Source organism: Rhinopithecus bieti, unplaced genomic scaffold (genome assembly GCF_001698545.2).
Source record: "Rhinopithecus bieti isolate Rb0 unplaced genomic scaffold, ASM169854v2 scaffold_17930, whole genome shotgun sequence".
NCBI classification, from domain to species: Eukaryota; Metazoa; Chordata; class Mammalia; order Primates; family Cercopithecidae; genus Rhinopithecus; species Rhinopithecus bieti.
The window spans coordinates 986,892-1,009,303 of record NW_016809035.1 but is presented as its reverse complement, the minus strand read 5'-3'; the positions used below and the strand labels follow the sequence as shown (position 1 = coordinate 1,009,303).

Genomic DNA, 22,412 nt, shown 5'->3' with positions numbered 1-22,412 from the left:
TTCTTCTTCTTTTTCTTCTTCTTCGAGACAAGGTCTTACTTTGTGACCCAGGTTGGAGTACAGTGGTGCAATCTCAGCTCACTGCAACCTCGACCTCCCAGGCTCAAGCAATCCTCCTGCTTCAGCCCCTTAAGTAGCTGGGACTACAGACAAGCGCCACCACACCCAGCGAATTTTTGTATTTTTCGTAGAGATGGGGTCTTGCCATGTTGCCCAGGCTGGTCAGTCTGGAACTCCTCATCTCAAATCATCCACGTGCCTCAGCCTACCAAAGTGCTGGGATTACAAGTGTGAGCCACTGTGCCCAGTCTTGGTCAGAGGATTTTTAAATTTAATTTAAATTTATTTTGAGATGGAATCTCACTCTGTCACCCAGGCTGGAGTGCAGTAGCATGGTCTTGGCTCACTGCTACCTCCACCTCCTGGGTTCAAGTGATTCTCCTGCCTCAGCACCCTGAGTAGCTAAGACTAAAGGTGTGTGCCACCATGCCCAGCTAATTTTTTGTATTTTTAGTAGAGACGGGGTTTCACCAAGTTGGCCAGGCTGGTCTCAAACTCCTGACCTCAGGTGATCCACCCACCTCAGCCTCCCAAGGTCAGAGGACTATTAAAGCTCACATGCAGGCAGACCATGTAGACATCAAAAGTAGAAACTGAAGTAGAAAAGATGGGGTCCTGAACCATAGAGTGGCTGTGGTCTAGCAGGGAAGGAATAAAGAAATCTCACTGATGCAGCCTCAATAAGACCTGCTGACCAGCTGGAGATGGTGAGGGAGAGGAAGGAGTGCCAGTCAAGCCTCAGTTTTCTGACCAGGGCGATGAGGCCAATGGTGGTACCATTCTTAGAGCCTGGGGAGAAAGGAGGAATAGTGGGTTTTGGGGGAGAGCTGAAGGCTGTAGTTTTGAAGTAGTCTGAGCTCTCCAGATGGAAATGTCCCATGGGCACTTACATCAATAGGTTTGCTCATCCTTTCATTCTACAAATATTTGTGGACTTCCCATTCTGCTCCAGATGTTGAGTTTGGCATCAACTGAGGAGTGATGGCTAAAACAGATGTGTTCTCTGCCTTCATGAAGCTTTACAGGCAATAAATAAACACAGAAATACACACATAGTTACAAATTACGGTAAGTGTGAGGCAGAAGAGAAAAAGGTGCTAGGAGAAGAAGAATCAGCCTGCAAGTATGAGACCTGACAGTGGAAACTGGAAGTCGGCCGAGTGGGATGAGAAGGTTCTGGAGCTCAGAGGAGGCAGTGTCTAGCCGCAGTGGGGAGAGGGGCTCATCTGCATGGAGGTGGGAGCAGGAGATGACATGAGGGAGCTGAGCCACAGAAACGGCACTACTGGACAGGCTGTCGGGGCTGAGGGTGAAGAGCTAGACACCCCATAGGTGAGGCCAGTGGTTTCCATTCTTTCAACTCTTAGCATTTGTACCCAGAGACAGCAAAGTTTCGGTGTGTCTGAATGATTATTTTTTTGCCATGGGCATCTTACCACTTCTCCATTTTGGGCATGTTTGCATGTGAAAATATGCACAAGGTACTGACTGATTTGTTGTGGATGGCAGGAGACTTGAGTAATTTAAGGAGTTAATTTCCTGATTAAGTTAACTCCAGACTGGATTGAAATATTGGTGTTAAATTGGGATTCTTAAAGAAAAAGAAGAAGTAGCCTGGCATGATTGCTCACTCCTATCCCAGCACTTTGGGAGGCTGAGGCAGGAGGATTACTAGAGCCCAGGGTTTGGAACCAGCCTGGGCAACATGGTGAAACCCTGTTTCTACAAAAAAATGTAAATATTAGCTGAGTGTGGTGGGGTGTGACTGTAATCCCAGCTACTTGGGGGGCTGAGGAATGAGAATCACTTGAGCCGGGAGGCAGAGGTTGCAGTGAGCAGAGATCATGCCACTGCACTCTATCTAGCCTGGGTGACAGACAGACTCTGTCTCAGAAAAAAAAAAAAAAAAAAAAAGGAAAAGAAAAAAAGAAAGAGCAATCTCCATATAGCCTATGTTCCATCCTTTTCCCTTAACTGAAAGCCAAGAGACATGGTTTTGTAAGAGAGCCCAATTCAGCCCCAATGCATCTGGCAGAAACAGAGCATCCAATGAGCTTTCCAAAACCACTTGGCACCAAGTAACAGAAAGGAAAACTGTAGGAGCCCAAGTTGGGAGTTGTTCAGCTATATGTAGATCATATCTACAACAACAATAATAAAATTTAACATTTATTGAGCACCTACTATGTGCTGGGCACTGTTCAATTTATTTAATTTTCAAACAACCCTATGTAGGATTTACTCTTTGTATCCCTATTTTGCAGATGCCTTTCCCAAGGATCCCCAGCTTTTAATTAGAAGAGCCTGGATTTGAACCTAGGCAGTTGGGATCACAGAGCCTGCTTTCTTAACCACTCTTTTTGATAAATGGGTCACACCTACAGTACTTAGAGTAAATGGGTCTGTATGGAGGAGGGGCCTGATTCGTGAGGCACTGTGGGGAGAGGATCTATGAACCCCTCGCTAAAGGAAGTGGGGAGGCAGAGAGGAGGCCTCCAGGCAGTCTCCGGGTCCTCTCCCAGTTCCTTCCTTCCCCATGAGGATTCAGCTTCAAAGAACAGTCGCACTGCCTCCCCCTGGGCAATCAAGCCCCTTGCACACCCGAGAGGCCCACTTCTGGCTGAATAGGTGCTTCTGGTTCTCCTGGGTCCCAGGGCAGCCAGGATGAATGAAGATGAAGATAACTCCCACGCGAGGTGGTGGCGTCCCCCAAGACTGCCTTCATGAGGAAACCACCTTCATTGCAGAGGCCCTTACCCCTCCAGAATTTGCAGACCCACTTATCTGACAGGCCAGTTTTATCCCAAACAGAACCAGCCCTATAAAAACCCATTTCAAGGACCCCTACACAGGTCTAAGATACCCACTCAGGGTGCAAGGTTCCCACCGGACCACTCTGGCAAGTTTTAGGAAGTGAGTCCTTTCTACCCCCATCATCCTCCCCATTTGGACACTTGCCCCACCCTGGAGGCAGTACCCACACACCACAAGGCAAGGCATTTCTTACCTTTCCACCTGGAGGTTGACTTTGGAAGGCTCCACGTTGGGGTTTTCCCATTCCATTTGCGGGCAGTGCATGAAATAGCAAAGGGTGTACAGGGCCTCAGGCTCCCAGTACAGCGCCCCCTGCTTGTGGTGCAGGGGGGTGCCATTGCCGTGGTGCTTGGCATTGAGGGGCTGCAGGTGATGCATTGCACGGGACACCAGGTCACCTGTGGACAGAAGGAAGATTTCAGATCCTCCAGGCAGCCAACACTGGCAGAGAAACTGTACCTGAAGATCTCTGTAGAGACTCTGGTCCTTGCAGTCCCTTACTTAAATGAAATGGTCCATGAGACCTTGAAGTTACACACCAAGCAGAGAGGAATGGATTCATTTATTTGGCATAAGTTACTGAATCTGGGGTGCTGTTTCAAGCACAGAGGGCTGCTAAGATCATTTTAACCCTGCCCTTCTGGAACCCAATGTTTCTAACAAGGTGCAGGAAGCTTTTTGCGTCCCGTTCTTGAGTACTGCCTCCCTCGCCTTGTGACACACCCTCTATGTTGTGGCCAACACTGCTTTAACGGTAGTCATAAGAATGGGCTATGCTCTCTCTTGCCCCTGAGCCTTGTGCATATGCTATTCCCTCTGCCCAGAACATTCTCTCCCTCTTCTTCTCCAGGCTAACTCCTACTGATCATCCAGGTATCTGCTTATAAATTAATTCCTCTAGGAAACCCCCTCTGGAGTCACCCCTGCCTTGACTTGGTTATCACACTGTACTTTTCTTTTTTTTTTGAGATGGAGTCTTTGTTGCCCAGGCTGGAGTGCAGTGGCATGATCTCCACTCACTGTAACTTCTGCCTCCCGGGTTCAATCGATTCTCCTGCCACAGCCTCTTGAGTTGCTGGGACTACAGGTGCCTGCCACCACAACCGGTTCATTTTTGTAATTTTAGTAGAGATGGTGTTTCACCATGTTGGCTAGGCTGCCCTCGAACTCCTAACCTCAGGTGATCTGCCTGCCTCTGCCTCTCAAAGTGCTAGGATTACAGGCATGAGCCACCATGTTGGCCCTATAAAAGTAAATTTGATGACAACAAAACAGTTTACAGTTCACCCTTGAACAATGCAGGCTGGAACTGCGTGGATCCACTTATATATGGATTTTCTTCCACCTCGGCCACCCATGATACAACAAGACCAACCCTTCCTCTTCCTTCTCCTCCTGGGCCTACTCAACATGAAGATGACAAGGATGATGACCTTTATGATGATCCACTTCCACTTCATTAATAGCAAATATATTTTGTCTTCTTTATGGTTTCCTTAATAGTTTTTTCTTTTCTCAAGCTTACATATTGTAAGAATATCATATATAAGAATACAACATAAAATACATGTTAATGGGCTGTTTATGTTATCAGTAAGGCTTCTGGTCAACAGTGGGATATTAGTAGTAAGCTTTTGGGGAGTCAAAAGTTACACAGAGAGTTTTGACTTCATGGGGGTTCAGTGCCCTTAAGTCCCACATTGTTCAAGGATCAAATGTAATTAATTTCTAGCTGAATTCTGGCCCTGTTTTCCTTTTTATAAATAACAGGTGTTAGAGAAGTGTTAAGGGCTCATATCAAATGGAGCCTTTCTTTTTAAAGTAATTAAGATTCAAATGAATTTAAAATAATCACTCTATAATCAATATTATTTAATGCACTGGTCCTGTCCCACTTATGATCCTCTCATGCACATCAGAATGTGTTGCATACCTTGGGAGACAGTCGACTAAGGTATCCGTGATGGTTAATTTTTTTTTTTTTTTGAGACGGAGTCTCACTCTGTTGCCCAGACTGGGGTGCAGTGGCGCGATCTCGGCTCACTGCAACCCCTGCCTCCCGAGTTCAAGCAATTCTCCTGCCTCAGTCTCCTGAGTAGCTGGGATTACAGGCATGCACCACCACTCCTGGCTAATTTTTTTGTATTTTTAGTAGAGATGAGGTTTCACCATGTTGGCCAGGCTGGCCTCGAACTCCAGACCTCAGGTGATCCACCTGCCTTGGCCTCCCAAAGTACTGGGATTACAGGCGTGAGCCACCGGTGCCTGGCCAGTGATGGTAAATTTTATGTGTCAACTTGGCCAGGCCATGGTACCCAGTTGTTTGATCAAACACTAGTCTAGATGTTGCTCTAAAGAAGGTTTTCTTTTTTTTTCTTTCCAACTTTTATTTTAGGTCCGGGGTTACACATGCAGGTTTGTAACATGAGTAAATTGCATGTTGCAGGGGTGTGGTGTACAGATTGTTTTGTCACCAGGTAAACAGCATAGTACGAGACAGGTAGTTTTCAATCTTCATGCCCCTCATCCCCTACCCTCAGGTAGGCCCTAGAGTCTATTGTTCCCTTATGAAGGTATTTTTTAGATGTAATTAACATTCAAATCAATAGACTTTGAGAAAAGCAGATTACCTTCCACAATGTGGGTGGGCCTCATCCAATTAATTGAAGGCCTTAAGAGAAAAGACTGAAGTTCCCCGAAGGGGAAAGCATTCTGCCTCCAGACTGCAACATCTTCTACTAGAATCTCCAACCTGCTGGCCTGCACTGCAAAATTTTGGACTTGCCAGCTCCCATAATCGCATAAGCCAATTCCTTAAAATAAATGACTTTCTCAGTCTTTTTCTCTACAGAGAAAGAGAGAGAGAGAAATCCTGTTGGTTCTGTTTCTCTGGAGAATGCTGACTAATACAATATCTGACATGATGCTAGCCCCTGTTGGGGGGCTGTGTCTTCCCCATCCCCTCTCATTGTTCAGCTGAAACCAGGCCTTTAGATCTCACCCCTTCTCCACCATCTTGCTGTACATTTCAACGTGACACATTTACCTAACATTCAAACTCGAGTAAGTGAGGCAAAGTGAGAGGCAGGAGTTGCTCTTCCAAAGGCTTAGGACTCATCTCCTGGCTTCCTGTTTCCTGCCTGAGGGAGGGGCTACTACTTCAAAAGATGACTGACAAGAGGACTGTTCACCAGCTTTAGCGGGGTTGACTATGGGAATGAGGTTCACAGAGTTCTTGATTGATTGATTATAGATGCAGCCTTAAAGTCCTTCTCAAGACAAGATTCCAAGCAGCTACTATTTTTCCCCCCCTTTTTTAAAGAGACAATCTGTCACCCAGGCTGGAGTGCAGCAGGGCGACCATAGCTCACTGTAGCCTGGGCTCAAGTGATCCTCCCACAGAAGCCTCCCAAGTAGCTGGAACTACAGTCACAAGCCACCATGCCTGGCTATTTTTTAATTTTTAATTTTTTAATTTTTTGTAGTGGAGATGGAGTCTTGCTTTTGTACCCAGCCTAGCCTTGAACTTCTGGCCTCAAGTGATCCTCCTGCCTCAGCCTCCCAAAGTACTGGGATTATAGGAGTGAGCCACAAGCAGCCCCTATTTCTATTAGGAGTTGTCAAAATAAAGGAAAGCTCTATGTTATCTAAGTCCTAAGGCTTTGTCAGGACAGCCTAACTAGACTATAATCCACTGAGCTCAGTGCCTGGCCAACAGATCAGGGCCTTGAGCAGATGGCAGCAGGCGGTATGATGGTTAATTTTAGGAGTCAACTTGACTGGATTTAGGGATACCTAGATAGCTGGTAATGCATTATTTCTGGGTGTGTCTGTGAGAGTGTTTTCAGAAGAAACTGGCATTTGAATCAGTGGACTGAGTGAGGAAGACCTGTCCTCACCCAATGTGGGCAGGCACCATCCAAGTGGCCAAGACCTGGAGAGAACAAAAAGGCACAGGAAAGGTAAATTCTCTCTCTCTCTCTCTGTCTCTCTTCTGGAGCTGGAACACTCTTCTCTTGCCCTTCCACCTCCTGCCATATGAGGACATGGCAACAAGCCACCATCTTGGAGGCAAAGAGAGCCAGACCACTTGACCTTGACCTGGCTGGTGTATTGATCTTGAACTTCCCAGCCTCCAGAACTATGAGAAAACACATTTCTGTTCTTTATAAATCCTCCAGTCTCAGGAGTTTTGTTAGAGCAGCACGAATAGACTAACGCAGGGGGTTACATCCTTACATCTGTCTGCATCTTCACATACCCAGCCCTGAGCCTGCCTCTCCACTCTCCATTTCCCACAGCTGGAAAATTCATCCAAGAAAAATTTTAAAAGCATCAAGGAAGGACATTCTTTTTTAGAGGCAGATCACAGGGAAGACACAAGGGCAGCTGCAGATGGAAAACGTGGAGAACTACTGCCGAAAGTTAGGTAGGGGTCAAAGGAAAGAGTTCAAATCTCAGCTCCAGCCTGTGTAAACACAGGTGAGTCACTTGACCTCTCAGGTGAGGAATAATCTTCACCTCTCAGGTGGTTATGAGGGTTAAGTGCAAAATGTGCAAATGCCTGGCACACTTGGTATTGAATAAGCAGTTCTCCTGGACTCATGGCCTACCTGCTCTTCCTTTCTGAGTGGTGAGACCAGGATGCTGGGTACATGGGACAGAGAGGGATAGTCCTGCCAGCAACCTGAATCCTGAGCACCTGATATGCTGCTTCATGCTGCGGTTGACTTTTTAGGACTCTACACTGCAAAGCTGCTCACCCCTGGAGTCCCTTTGGGCACTGAGATCCCTAGCTGCTACTGCTTCCTTTTTCTCTCCATTCTCATCTTTTAGAGATTGCACTCCCTGGGAGGAAGAAAAAAAAGGAAGTTAAGCTGGGTGCCTGCCTCCAGGCATTCACATCACTCTAGCCTAGTAAGGGGAAGCTCCAACCACTGGTCAGAATAAGAGCTCCCAATCAGTGAAAGTTGGGAAGGGATCTAGAAGAAAACTCAAAGATAGAGGCCTGGGGTGGGATCAGGCACTGTGACAATGTTTTTAATTTTCCGATGAGGACAGTGACTTAGAGTAGAGGAAACGGAGACAGCAGAGGTAGAAGCCCCAATATGCAGAGCACCTACCATGTCTCTGGACATTTAGACACGTTTTCTGCTTTGATTTATGTAAGAGCCACATGAGGTGGGTATTATTATATCAATTTCAGAGATGGGAAAATTGAGGGAGGAGGCAACTAGCCCAGGCGTCACTCAGCAAGTGGCAGACTGTGACTCCAACCTGGAGTTGGACATACAATGTTGGCTTGTGTTGTCACTACAACACAGTGCCTCCAAAAAGCCACAAATCTAGAACCCACTTTTGGGTGGGGCCCCTAAAAATTCTGATGAAGAGTCTGAGGCTCAAATCCCAAACATCTCCCAAAGTTGGTGCCATCGCACACTCCAGAGTGGGGCCCACTTGGTGGGGTGGGGGCTCAGGAGATTGGTCGGCCTCTGCTGATGGAACAGAGCTTCCAGCTTGGGGTTCTCAGAGTCTGTCCCGTTGGTGTCTGTCTGGAGGACAGTGGGGTGGCAGATGGGTCAACCTGCATAAGTGACCAAAGAGGCTGTAAGAAATCACCGAGCAGGAAGAGCCTGGAGGGGTGGAAGAAGCAACTCAACAACCAGGGAGGCCCGGAAGGAAGCTGGTGCCGAAATCAACAGAAACCTGGCTTCTCTGATCAGACTTCCTGCCTAGCCCCTGGCAGAGCTGAAAGAGCTGCTCCCTGAAAGCTGTGAAAAGGAGGAGGAGCTCAGGCAGCTGAGCTCTGAGGTCACCTGAGGAGGCTAAGGTGGATGACAGCAAACCAGCAGCTAGTGCTTCCTGTGTGCAGGATAATTCTCAGCACTTTATACCTGTTACACCGATTTAAGTGCCACATGACCCAGTGGGCAGGTCCTGCTAGTATATTCATCTCACAAATGAGGAGAGTGAGGCACAGAGAACTAATAAGACTGAAAGTACACTGCCACTGAGTCCAAGAACTGGCCTGGAAGCTGCTGCCATCTGGCTCTCCCCCACACCACACTGCCCAGTGAAGGCAGAGGTCTTCATGCCCTGGGAGCAGCGCTGACACAGTGAGGCCTCCGGAGATGCCAAGCTGCTTCTGCATCCCCAGGGTTTTGGCAGAACAGCTCAGCATCCCTTCCACTGGTGTCTGTTGGTGGTGGCATTCTTGGTGGGCATAGAGTAGGGAAGAGCCGCATAGACCATGAAGGCAGGGTTGATGCCAGTAGCTTTGGAGAGGCCTGGAGACTTCCCAGTCCTGCCCTTGGCTGGGAGGTCAGGGTCGTCCAAGGCAGCCCCAACCATAGGCTCATGCAGGTTCACAGGAGGCCAAGGCTGCAGGCTGTGGGCAGCCCCAAGCTGGGCCACAGCCTGGCAGGAAGAAGTGGTGGTTACACATCAGATGCCACCTGGGGACTCTGAAAAAACTGCAGGGCGCAGAGGCTGGAATTCCTGTGAATCTGCATTTAGAGGGCAGAGTCTGAGAAGCTCTGAGGTTGGCCAGATCTGAGGTAGACCTGGCCTCCACTGCCCCCAGAGAGAAGCAGTTTGAAGGGGGTGGGCTGCCCGGTAACTGAGCCATGTTGACACTCACTGTCCTCTGGGAGGAAGGCTGTGCTGCAGACAGCCTGGAGTGAGCAAGGGAGGGCAAAGGGAAAGCCAAGGGGGAAGGCTGCCATCAGGAAGATGTGAGGAGCGATTCTATTTCTTTTTCTTCCTTTTCAGTTGACACATAAGAATTGCACATATTTATGGAGTACACAGTGATATTTTGATACATGTACATAATGTATGATGATCAAATCAGGGTAATTACCATATCCATCACCTCAAACATTTATCATGTCTTTGTGCTTGGAACATTCAAAATCCTCTCTTCTAGTTTTCTGAACATATACAATACATTATTGTTAACTATATTCACCCTACAGTGGCAGAGGACATTAGAACTTGGTTCTTGATCTAGCTGTAATTTTGTATCCATAACCAACCTCTTCCTATCCTCTTATCCCAGCTACTCTTCCCGCCTTCTAATAACTATAATGTTAGTCTCTACTTCTACGGGCTCAATTTTTTTATGATTCCATCTACAAAGAAGATCATATGGTATTTATCTTTCTGTGCCTGACTTATTTTATTTAATATATCGTTCTCCAGTTTCATCCACGTCGCCATGAAGGACAGGATTTCATTTTTAATGGTTGAGTGGTATTCCATTGTGTATATATACACATTTTCCTTATCCATTCATCTGTTGATGAACTCATCATAGGTTGATCCATATCTTGGTTTTATAAATAGTGTTACAATAAACATGAGGGTGCAGACATATCTTGGATATTCTAATTTTTGTTCCTTTGGATAAATGCCCAGAAGTAGAATTGTTGGATCATATGGCAGTTCTATTTTTAGTTTTTTGAGGCTCCTCCACACTGTTCTCCATAATGGCTGTACTAATTTACATTCCCACTAATAGTGTGTGAGGATTCCCTTTGCTCTACATCCTTGCCAGTATTTGTTATTTTTTCTTTTTGATAACAGCCATTCTAACTGGGGTGAGATATCTCAGTGTGGTTTTGATTTGCATTTCCTTGATGATTATTGATGTTAAGCATTTAAAAATATACTTGTTGGCTGTTTGTATGTCTTCTTTTGAGAAATGTCTATTTAGATCTTTTGCACATTTTAAAATCATATATATATATATATTTGCGGTTCAGTTCCTTGTCTATTCTGGACATTAGTCCTTTGTCAGGTGAATAGTTTGCAACTATTTTCTTCCACTCCAAAGACTGTCTCTTCAATTTGTTAATTGTTTCCTTTGATGCACAGAAGCTTTTTCATTTGATATAGGCTCATTTATCTATTTTTGGTTCTGTTGCCTGTACTTTTGAAGTCTTACCTCTAAAATGTTTGCCTAGACCAATGTCCTGAAGCATTTCCCCTATGTTTTCTTCTAGGAGTTTTACATTTCAGGCCTTGCATTTAAGTCTTTATCCATTTTGAGCTGATTTTCGTATATGGTGAGAGATAGGGATCTGGTTTCATTTTTCTGGATATGGATATCCAGTTTCCCCAGCACCATTTATTGAAAAGAGTGTCCTTTCCCTAATATACATTCTTGGTCCCTTTGTTGAAAATCAGTTGGCTGGAAATATGGATTTATTTCTGGATTCTCTATTCTGTTCCATTGGTCTATGTGTCTGTTTTCATACCAATACCATGCTGTTTTGGTTACTATTGCTTAGTATACTTTAAAGTCAAGTAGTATGATGCCTCCTCTTTTTGCTTAGGATTGTTTTGGCTGTTTAGGGTTTTTTGTGTTTCCATATAAACCTTAAGGTGTCTTTTCTCTATTTCTTTGAAGAATGTCATTGGTGTTTTGATAAGGATTGCACTGACTGTGGATTTCTTTGGGTAGGGTGGTAATTTTCCAATGTTAATTATTCCAAACCATAAGCATGGAATGTCTTTCCATTTTCCGTGTTCAATTCTTTCATCAGTGTTTTGTAGTTTTTATTGTAGAGATCTTTCACCTCCTTGCTTAAATTCCCTAGTATTTTTTTTTTTTTTTTTTTTTTTTTTTTTTTTTTTTTTGTTTTTTTTTTTTTTTCTTTTTTTTTTTTTTTTTTGTGCTATTGTAAGATCGGTTGGTCATATGGGATTGCTTTCTTGGTTTGTTTTCAACTAGTTTGTTATCGGCATATAGAAATACTACTGATTTTTGTATGTTGATTTTGTATCCTGCAACTTTACTGAATTTGTTACTCAGTTCTAACCGTTTTTTGGTGGAGTCTTTAGATTTTTCTAAATATAAGATCATGCCATTTGCAAAGAGGGGCCATTTTACTTCCTGTTTTTTGATGTGGATGCCATTTCTTTCTCTTGCCTAATTGCTTGTTAGGGCTTCCAGTACAATTCGAAAAAGAGTGATTTTCTCTTTTTCGAGAAAGTGGGCATCCTTGTACCATTTCTTAGGGCAAAGGCTTTCAGATTTTTCCCCATTAAATATAATGTTATTTGTGGGTGTGTCATATATGGCCTTCACTGTGTTGAGGCTTGTTCCTTCTATGCCTAATTTGTTGACAGTTTAGGGATGTTGAATTTTGTCACATGCATTTTCTGCCTCTATTGAGATACTCACATGGCTTTTGTTCTTTATTCTGCTGATGTGATGTGTGTGTTTATTGATTTGCATATGCTGAACTATCCTTGTATTTCTAGGATTCATCCAACTAGATTATGATGTATTATTTTGCCAATGTGCTGCTGAATTGGCTTTGCTAGTATTTTGTTGGGATTTTTGCATTTATGTTCACTGAAGATATTGATCTATAATTTTCTTTTCTGTTGTGATTTTGTCTGGTTTTAGTATTAGGATGATATTGGCATTGTAGAATGAGTTAGGAAGAATTCACTTCTCTTCAAGTTTTTTTGGAATAGTTTGAGAAAAATTGGTGTCAATTCTTCTTTAAAAGTTTGGTAGAATTCAGCAGTAAAGCCATTCAGTCCTGAGCTTTTCTTTGTTAGGAGAATGTTTATTACTGAGTCAACCTCATTACTTGTTACTGTTATGTTTAGGTTTTCTATTTATTCATGGTCCAATCTTGGTAGGTGGTAGGTGTCCAGGAATTTATCCATTTCCTCTAAGCTTTCCAATCTGTTGGTGTATAGTTGTTCATAATTGTCTCTAATGATCCTTTGTATTTCTGTCATATCAGTTGTAACGCCTCCTTTTTGTCCCTAATTTTATTTATTTGGGACTTCTCTGTTTATTTCTTAGTCTAGCTAAAGGTTTGTCAATTTTGTTTATCCTTTCAAAAAACTGTCAATTTTGTTGATCTTTTGTATTGTTTTTTAGTCTCTATTTCATTTATTTCTGCTCTGATCTTTATTATTTTTTTTTCCTTCCACTAATTTTGGGTTTGCTTTCTTCTTGCTTTTCTAGTTCCTTAAAGTGCATTGTTAGGCAGTTTATTAAAAATCTTTCTACTCATTTTGATGTAGGTGTTTATTGCTATAAACTTTTCTCTTGGCACTGATTTTTGTGTACACTATAGATCTTGGTATGTTGTGCTTCCCTTTTTATTTGTGTCAAGGAATTTCTTAATTTTTTTTTTTTTTTGAGAGACAGGGTATTGCTATGTTGCCCAGCCTGGAATGAAGTGGCTATTCACAGTTGTGACCGTAGAACACTATAGCCTCAAACCCCTTGGCTCTGGTGATCCTCCTGCCTCAGCCTCCTGAGTAGCTGGAGCTACAGATGCATGTCACTGCGGGTGGCTCTTTAATTCTTTTCAAATTTCTTCATTGACCCATTGGTCATTTAGAAGCATGTTGTTTAATGTCCACGTATTTCCAAAGTTCCTCGTTATTTCTTTGTTATTCTAGTGTTAGTCCTTTGTGGTCTGAAAAGATACTTGATATGATTTCAGTTTTTAAAAATTTGTCAAGACTTGTTTTGTGACCTAACATATGGTCTAAACTGGAGAATATTCCATGTGTTGTTGCAAAAAATGTGTATTCTATGGCTGTTGGGTAAAAAGTTGTATAATGTCTGTTAAATCCATTTGGCTTAAAGTGCAGTTTAACTCTGATGTTTCTTTGTTGATTTTTCTGTCTGGATGATCTGTCCATTACTGAAAGTGGGGTGTTGAAGTCCTCTACTATTATTGTATTGCAGTAAATCTCTCCCTTTAGCTAATAATGTTTGTTTTATATATCTGGGTGCTCTGGTGTTGGGTACATATATATTTAAAACTGTTATATTCTCTTGCTGAAAGGATTCCTTTATCATTGTATAATGACCTTCTTTGTCTCTTTTTATGTGTTTTTTTTTTTTTTGACTTAAAGTCTATTTTTGTCTGAAATAAATACAGCTACTGTTGTAAGCTTTTGGTTTCTGTTTGTGTAGAACATCTTTTTCCATCCCTTCACTTTCAGTCTACGTGTGTCTCTACAGGTGAAGTGAGTTTCCTGCGGGCAGCACATAGCTGGGTCTTGCTTTTTTTATTCTTTCAGCCAGTCTATACCTTTTAATTGGAGATTTAAACTATTTACATTCAAGGTTGTTAATGATAGGTGAAAACTTACTCCTGTCATTTTGTTAATTGTTTTCTGATTGTTTTTTATATTGTATATTATATTGTATATATTTCTTCCTCGCTTATTGCTTAGCTTTGCAGTTTGGTGGTTTTCTGTAGTAGTAATATTTGATCCTTTTGTTTCTCATTTGTGTATTTGCTTTATCAGTGAGTTTTATACATTCATGTATTTTTATGAGGGTAGATATTATCCTTTTACTTTCAGATGTAGGGCTCCCTTCAGCATTTCTTGTAGGGCAGGCATAGAGGTGGTAAATTCCCTCAGTTTGTTGTTGTCCTGGGAAGGCTATTTCTCCTTCATTTCTAAAATATAGCATTGCTGGATATAGTCTTCTTGGCTGGCAGGATTTTTTTTTCCTTTCAGCACTTTGAATATATCATCCCATTCTTTCCTGTCCTGTAAGGCTTCTGCTGAGAAATCTGTTGCTAGTTTGACGGGAATTCCCTTATATGTAGCTGGATGCTTTTAGCTTGCTCTTTCAAATTTTTTCTGTGTCTTTGACATTTGCCAGTTTGACTATAATGTTCCCCAGAGGGGATCTTTTCGGGTTTAATCTATTTGGAGATCTTTGAGCTACCTTATCTGAATGTCACCTATATCACTCACAGGACTTTTGAAGTTTTCAGCTATTATTTTATTAAATAGGCTTCCTATGCAGTTGCTTTTTATAATTTTATGGAGTAGCTTTTGCAAGGAAAGACTTTTTGCTGTAGATGTATCTATAGTGTTAGTTGGGTAGGATTCTTTGGCTTGATTCTGGGTGGGTCCAGCAGTGTAGCCTTTGTATGATTTCTTCCGCTGTAGTCAACGTCAGCAGTGTCTGCATGTTCCTCACTAACTCAGACTGTAGTTGTTTGTGATGGATGTGGTATGGTTTTGCTGGGGACAAGGATGCTGGATGGGCCAGTCCTTGGGCTCCTGGATGGCGCACAAAGGTGCATGGTGGTCCCACCACTGAAGAGGCAGTTTCACTGGACAGCAATGGCAGTGGGCCCTGGTTGGGCCTGTCCTGGGGCCCTTGAATGGCACACATGGGTACTGGTGATGGTAGACCCTGGGTGAGCTGATCCTCAGCCTCTTGGGTGCTGTGTTTGGGTACTGATGCTGGTGGTCTTGTCTTTAGGTCCCTGAGTGATGTGTGGGACCACTGAAGGGGGCAAATTTGCTATTGGTGGTAGCCCTGGGGCAGGAAGCTCTCAAGTACTGGGGAGTGTGTGCTTTGGCTTCCTATGTCCTGGAGGCAGCCTCCCTGATGTGCAAGACTACCTGTTCCCCATGGCATAGGGCACTGACTGGGCTTAGGTGCTGAGGATGTGGCTGCACTGCTGGGTCCAGCTGGTGTTGCAATGCTGCAGACTTCTGAGTGGACGTGGGAGATGTTAGCTGAGTCCCAAGGGTGTGGAGATGCAGGGGTTACTGGGTTCCAGGGCAGGATGTAGTCTAGTAATGACTGCTCTCAAATTGGTGCTATGCTGCAGCAGCTTGGTTTTGCAGGAGTAGGGAGAAGGGAGGGACTATCCAAGAGTGAATCCCCTCTCCAGAATAATGCAGTTTCCTGGACTCTAGGCATCTCCCTGTGCTAGGCTTGGGTCCTGTGAGGGCTGAGGGGTTTTCCTGTAACTAGCATTGCAGGTGTTCTAAATAGCAGGCCACTCTCTGACCTCTGGATTGAGAGGAACGGAGACATCGCTGGATGATTGGCCAAAGAATCAAAGAACCAGAGGCTCCTAGTGTTGGGACTGGCCTTTGAGCTAATCCAGCCTGTCCTCTCCAGAGTCCTTTCTGTAGCATTCAGCAGTGAGAAACTATTATTAGCACTATTACTAGTAACAATAGTAAAAGCTGTATCACGTGCTGTGAAAAGTATTTAATATACATTGTTTTTAATCCTAACAGTGCTCTATAAGGTATGTATTAATATCATTTCAATTTCACAGTAGTAATCCTCAACTGGGTTGCTTTTGCCTCCCAGGGAACATTTGGCAGTGTCTGGAGACATTTTGATTGTCACATCCAGGTGTTTGCTACTGGCATCTAGAGGTTAGAGATACTGCTAAACATGTTACAATGCACAGGACAGTTCTCACAACAAATAATTTAGTTCAAAATGACAACAGTGCCAAAGTTAAGGAACAATGTTTTGCAGACAAGAAAACAGGCCCAAGGTTACAGGGTTAATAAGAGGCAGACAAGATTTCAACCCAGGTCTGTCTGACTCTAAGGTCTGTGCTCTTCACTCCAAATAATTGGAGTCCCTCTTTCAAAGGCAGCCCAATGAAGCCTTGGCCAGCTCTCGGTCCATCTTGAAGCAATTTAGCATTATGTAGCAAAGGTACTAACAACTATTCATAACTCCTGACTCAGTAATTCCATTTCTGGGAATCTGTCCCAATATTTGAATTCAAAATGTAGCAAAATCTTCATGCACAAGGATTTGCACCCAAACCTTACTTATGGAATCCAAAATTTGACAAACAAGTGTTTAAAAATAAAAAGCATGATTAAATAAACTCTAGTACATCCACATGATAAAATAGTAAACTTATGCAGCCATTAGAAATGATTACATAGAACTGTGATACCAAAAAAAAAGAATCCTCATATTAAAATGTTAAGTAGAAAAGAGCAAAATTCAAAATTGTATATAGTATAATCAGGATTATGTTATTAAAAACTATGTACTAAGTAAACACCAGGGAGAAAAAACCCCAAAGTGTTGACCAAGGACTTTTCTTCCTAGTGGGATTATCAGTGACATTCTGTTCAATTTTTCTGTAGTTTCTGAACTTTGAATTATGGCATGTGCTACCTGTTTTACCAGAATAATAAGCTTACTGAGGTGACATTTACTTTCTTGCACCTTCCATCTAGGTTGAGGGTGGAAGACACTTATCTTTCCCTCTGTCTCTCTCAAAAACTTCCATTAAAAAAGCTCAAAACAAGAAGATTCAAAAGGAAGTGGAGAAGACGAGAATCATTTTGAGCCCCTACTCCACTCATTCACTTCCCCAAGGCACTGGGAAGCCTGATGGTCAGGTGCCTTTTGCCTTGGTTGAGCTAACCGTCTCACCATCTCCTCAGAGCACCTTTCAGCTTGCCCTGCATTTTCAGGCTCCCTTCTTCTGTTCTTGTTTTCCCACGTTTAATTGCCCTTTCCTGCATTCTCCTAACAATTGAAGACCTTCAAGGCTATGACCAAATACTACTTCTTCCATGAAGCCCCCCAGGATGTCCCTAGTCAGAATCAAGTCCCTCTTTTCTCTGTATACCTGTAAATCCTGCTTATAAAGTCTAACACATTACGTGTTTAATTCTGTTGCATTTCACAGTTAATTATCCACACATCTGCTTTCCCTACTGAGTCTCAAAAGCAGAGACCATGCCTCATCCATTGTCCTGTTCCGGGAAGGGGAGGCAGTGTGGCATGTGGTTAGTTAGGAACATGCTCTTGATACTCAGACTGAGAGCCTCCAACCTGCTACTAAATAGCTGAGTGACCTTAGGTGAGTTATTTAATGTCTCTGTAAGTGAGAATGATTATGACCTAATGAATTTGTTTTGTGGATTAAACAAATAATATACATAAACTACCTAACCTTTGTTTCATCTGCAAAATTAGGGCAATAATAGTACCTACGTCACAGCATTAAATGAAGAAATGCATATAAAGCATTTAAAGCACTTGGAACAGAGTCTGGTACATTGTAAGCACTTAGGAAGTATTCAGTACTATTATTCTTTGTATCACTACCACCATCATCTTCATCTTCACCTTCATCACCATCCCCACCACCATCATCATTACCATCATGTACATCATAATGATTATCATCTCTGTCATCATTACCATCACTGTCACATCATCACCATCACCATCATCATCTCCATTATTATCGTCATCACCATCATCTCCATCATCGTCACCATCATCATCACCATCATTATCATCACCATCATCATCTCCATCATCATCATCACCATCACCATCATCATCACCATCACCATCATCATCACCATCATCATCTCCATCATCATCACCATCACCATCATCATCACCATCACCATCATCATCACCATCCACCACCAATCTCCATTACATGCCACTATCACCAATCATCATCCCTCCGCATCTGATCATGCAATCACCGATCATCATCAGCCATCCACCACCATCCAGCCACCATCTCGCATTACATCGCTATCACCCATCATGCATCTCATCATCATCATCACCATCCATCATCACCAAATCAACCACCATCAGCACCATCTCCAGTTACACTCACTATCACCATCATCATCTCGAAAATCATCTCCCATCATGCATCATCACCCAATCATCATCACCATCATCATCACGCATCGATCAATCTCCATCCATCATCACCCATCACCCTCATCTCACGCATCACCATCATCAACCCCCCAATCACCCATCAGGCACGCGATCTCCAATTACATCACTATCACCATCAATCATCTCGCTCATCATCATCACCATCATCATCCACCATCAGCCAGCCATCCACCACCAGTCTCCATTCATCACTATCACCATCCAGATCATCTCCATCATCATCATCACCATCCCATCATCACCATCAACCACCATCCACCGGACCATCTCCATTACATCAACTATCACCCATCACTTCATCTCCATCCTCATGCATCACCATCATCATCAGCCATGCAGCCACTATCCACCACGCATCTCCATTAGCATCCACCTATCACACCATAAAATCATCTCACCATCATCATCATCAGCGCATCAGCCATCATACATCAGCCACCATGCGAATCAGTCAGACATCCACCAATCATCATCCACGCAAAGTCATCATCTCTGTCATCATCACCATCACTACCATCATCATCTCCATCATCATCACTATCACCATAATCATCATCATCACTATCACCATCATCATCACCATGACCACCGTCATCATCTCCATCACTGTCACCATCACTGCCACCATCATCACCATCAGCGGCAGCAGTAGCAACAGCAGCAGCCTAGTCCCAAGGTCAGAGGTCCCAAAGATGTCTCTGAGGAGGGCTGGCCATGGGAGATGGAGTTGGCACTGTGCTATCTGTTGCTTTCCTTGTCAGTGTCATGATCCTAAAACAACAAATCCAATAGTCACTAACTGAACTGAGTTTGGAGAGTTGGAGTTTGATTTTAGAAGCCTACCTGAGAATCAGTCCACTAATAACTATGTTTCCCAAATATCAGCCATTTGGGAATCACCATCATGATGTGTCTCATATCTGTGTGCTGCTGATACAATTTATTTACTTAATATTTTTCTTTAAATTGGCTAATTATTTCACACATATAAATTCATTTTAAGAGAAAATTTCATATCAGTGCCATAAATGGAAAACTAATATTGTCCTAGTACTCATAAAAATATATTGCAATTTAAATTAGAAGGTGTTTTGTGCATCACCTACTATCATTTCCAGTGCCACCCTTGGGGAAATGCTACTCTAACCTACCTGACTCAGGATCATCTGTGGAGCCCCCAAGAAACCATTGTTCCTGCATGCCAGGTGTGACCATTCTAGGACAGAGTCACAAATTCCAATGGTGGGCTCCTTCTGCCCAAACCCATGCTGCTACAGCACCTTCACTGCCTTCCCTACTCTTCCTTCTGTCCATGGCCAGCTACCACTTACTCTAGTACATTTCCCAAACCTCCCACAACCCTGAGAGAGGAGGTATTGTCACCCTTTTCTCACAGACAATAAAACCAGAAATCAGAGTGATCAAGTCACTTGCCCTAAGTCACACAGCACAGACGAGGAAACCAAGTCACTCCGCAGTATCATAAACTGCTATTTAACTCATCTGACTGAAACCCTTCTCCTTGAGAAAAAAAGAAAAAAACAAGAAAAGAAAAAAACCCACATATAATCCAGGTCATTAGGTACAGAGTAATGAAAGATTTATTCTTATGGAGAAGGAGAGATGAAGGAACAGAGATGCAGTAAGAGAAGGCTAACCTCTGGATTCAGCTGGAAGCTTGCCATTCATTAACTCATTCAGCAACTATTATTGTGTCCTACTGTGTGCTGAACATTGTTTTGGGCATTGGGGATGCAGTGATATTTAAAAGAAAAAAAAAGTCTCAGCCACATGCAGTGGCTCACACCTGTAATCTCAGCACTTTGGGAGGCTGAGGCAGGCAGATCGCTTGAGCTCAAGAGTTCGAGATCAGCCTGGCCAACATGGTGAAACCCTGTCTCTACTAAAAATACAAAAATTAGCCGGGCATGGTAGTGCATGCCTGTAATCCCAGCTACTCGGGAGGCTGAGGCACAAGAATTGCTTGAACCCAGGAGGCGGAGGTTGCAGTGAGCTGAGATTGCGCCATTGCCCTCCAGCCTGGGAGACAACAGTGAGACTCCGTCTCAAAAAAACAGTCTCAACTCTTATGGGATTTACAGTCTTGGTGGGGGAGACAGAAAAGAAACAAATATATAGCATGTCAGGTAGTAACAAGTGCAAGAAGAAAATTAAGGCAGAAGAGGGAATAGGGAGTGATGTGGGGAGGGGTAGGTGGGTGGGGCAGTCACGGAGGGCATCTCTGAGGAGGTGACATTTTAGAAGAGGCTTGAATGAAGTGAGGGAGCTTTGAGAATGTTAGGGGAAGAGCTTTCAGGCACAAGGAGCAGCAGGTGCAAAGGCCTTGTGGTAGGGGCATGGGTGGAATATTCAAGAAATATCAGTAGGCCAGTGGCCACTTTGCCACATGAGAAGATGACAGGTATACCCCAGGGGCTGGAGGCAGGGGACTCTCAGAAAAGAGCCCACTTACGTTTCAAACAAGGGGAAAGACAACTTTGTCCAAGCAAAAGCGCTTTTTTTGTGGGGTTGCTTTTCTTCTGGTGACACTGAGGAGAGACAACCCAGAAAAGCTTTTTTGGCAGTGGAAAGCAATTGCCCTGTTTTGATTGCCTAACTGCCTGGGGACAGCAAGTTCACAGTCTAGTGTGAAAAGACAACAGGAAGAGACATTTTATGAAGAAGTCCTCGTTTGTTTTTTTCTTTAAACAGAAAGCAAACGCTATAATTAACGACTGTCAGCTGGGGGTGTAACTGGGAGCTTGGGGGCAAGGCTGAGTGACAGGCAGAAGAGCCAAGACAAGGTCTCAGAGGACACAAATATGGACTTGGATGGGAGCAAAAGCAAACTGGTCCTAAAGGGAGAGAAGCCAGGGCCTCTGCTTCCCCTCTCCTTCCCCACAGCCCTGTGGGGATTGGGTGGACCTACTTCCCCCAGCCCCACTCACTGGTTCAGGGAAGAAGACCTGGACCGCCCACCGGACTCTAAGTCAACTGTGATGTGCATTGCCCGGCAAATTTCCCAGGGCTCAGGATCAAAGACTTGCCAGCTGGTGTCAGTTTGGTGATTTTTGTGGCCTCTTGATTTAGCTTACCAGTCAAATATTTTAGAACCTGCATAGGTTCAGCTCTACGTCCCTGAGTTCAAAATTCAGCTCAATAGAAAATTTATTATCTGACTGGGTTTCATTAAGAGTCCCACTCGCAGCATTTTCTTCTGTTTTTGTTTCTCAGACAAGTTCACTTTAGGTCATTCCTTTATTCACTTGACATTCAAGGGAAATTTCCTGAGCTGTGGGTGATAGTGTTAGGTGCTCACAATACAAAGCTGATTTGCACACAGCACAGCAGAGGGAAAAAGAAAAAATGGTTTTAATTATGACTGCCACTTACTAGATGAGTGGCCTTGGACAAGACATTTATCCTTCCTAAGTCTCAGTTTGCTTATCTGTGAAAGGAGAAGAATAATACCTTAAAGGTATTCAAAGCAGCTGGTACACAGTAGGTGCTCCAGAAATAGGGGATGTGTTTTTACCTCAAGCCATAACAGACTGGACAAAGATAAGTGCTTTGGACATTTCAGGTGATCAAGACAGTTCTAGATTTTAATACGAGGCCCTAAGGAAACAGGCAAGGGTTACCAGGAGGAGTCCCCGTCCGCAGAGGTGGTCCCCTGTCTAAATACAGCCCAGCATTGATTCACAACAGGGATGGGTTCTGAGAAATATGTCCTTAGACGATTTCATCGTTGGATGAACATCGTAGACTGCACTTACACAAACCCAGGGGTACAGCCTACTGCACACCAAGGCTGTAGCGTGTAGCCTATCACTCTCAGGCTACAAACCTGTACAGTATGTGTCTGTCCTGATACTGTGGGCAATCGTAACACAATGGGAAGTACTTGTGTATCTAAACATACCTAAACATAAAAAAGGTACAGTAAAAAATGCAGCAATCTTTTTTCTCTTCCTTCCTTCCTTCCTTCCTTCCTTCCTTCCTCCCTCCCTCCCTCCCTCCCTCTCTCTCT

At 43.6% G+C, this 22,412-nt stretch overlaps 1 protein-coding gene across 1 annotated transcript in view; it reads right to left on the bottom strand.

Moving 5' to 3' along the window:
- The window catches only part of ABTB3 (ankyrin repeat and BTB domain containing 3), a 348,476-nt gene that overhangs the window by 110,137 nt on the left and 215,927 nt on the right, over positions 1 to 22,412 (bottom strand). The window contains exon 4 of the mRNA XM_017888278.1: positions 3,068 to 3,272. Coding sequence (XP_017743767.1) covers positions 3,068 to 3,272 — 205 coding nt within the window. The remainder of the gene's footprint in view (positions 1 to 3,067; positions 3,273 to 22,412) is intronic.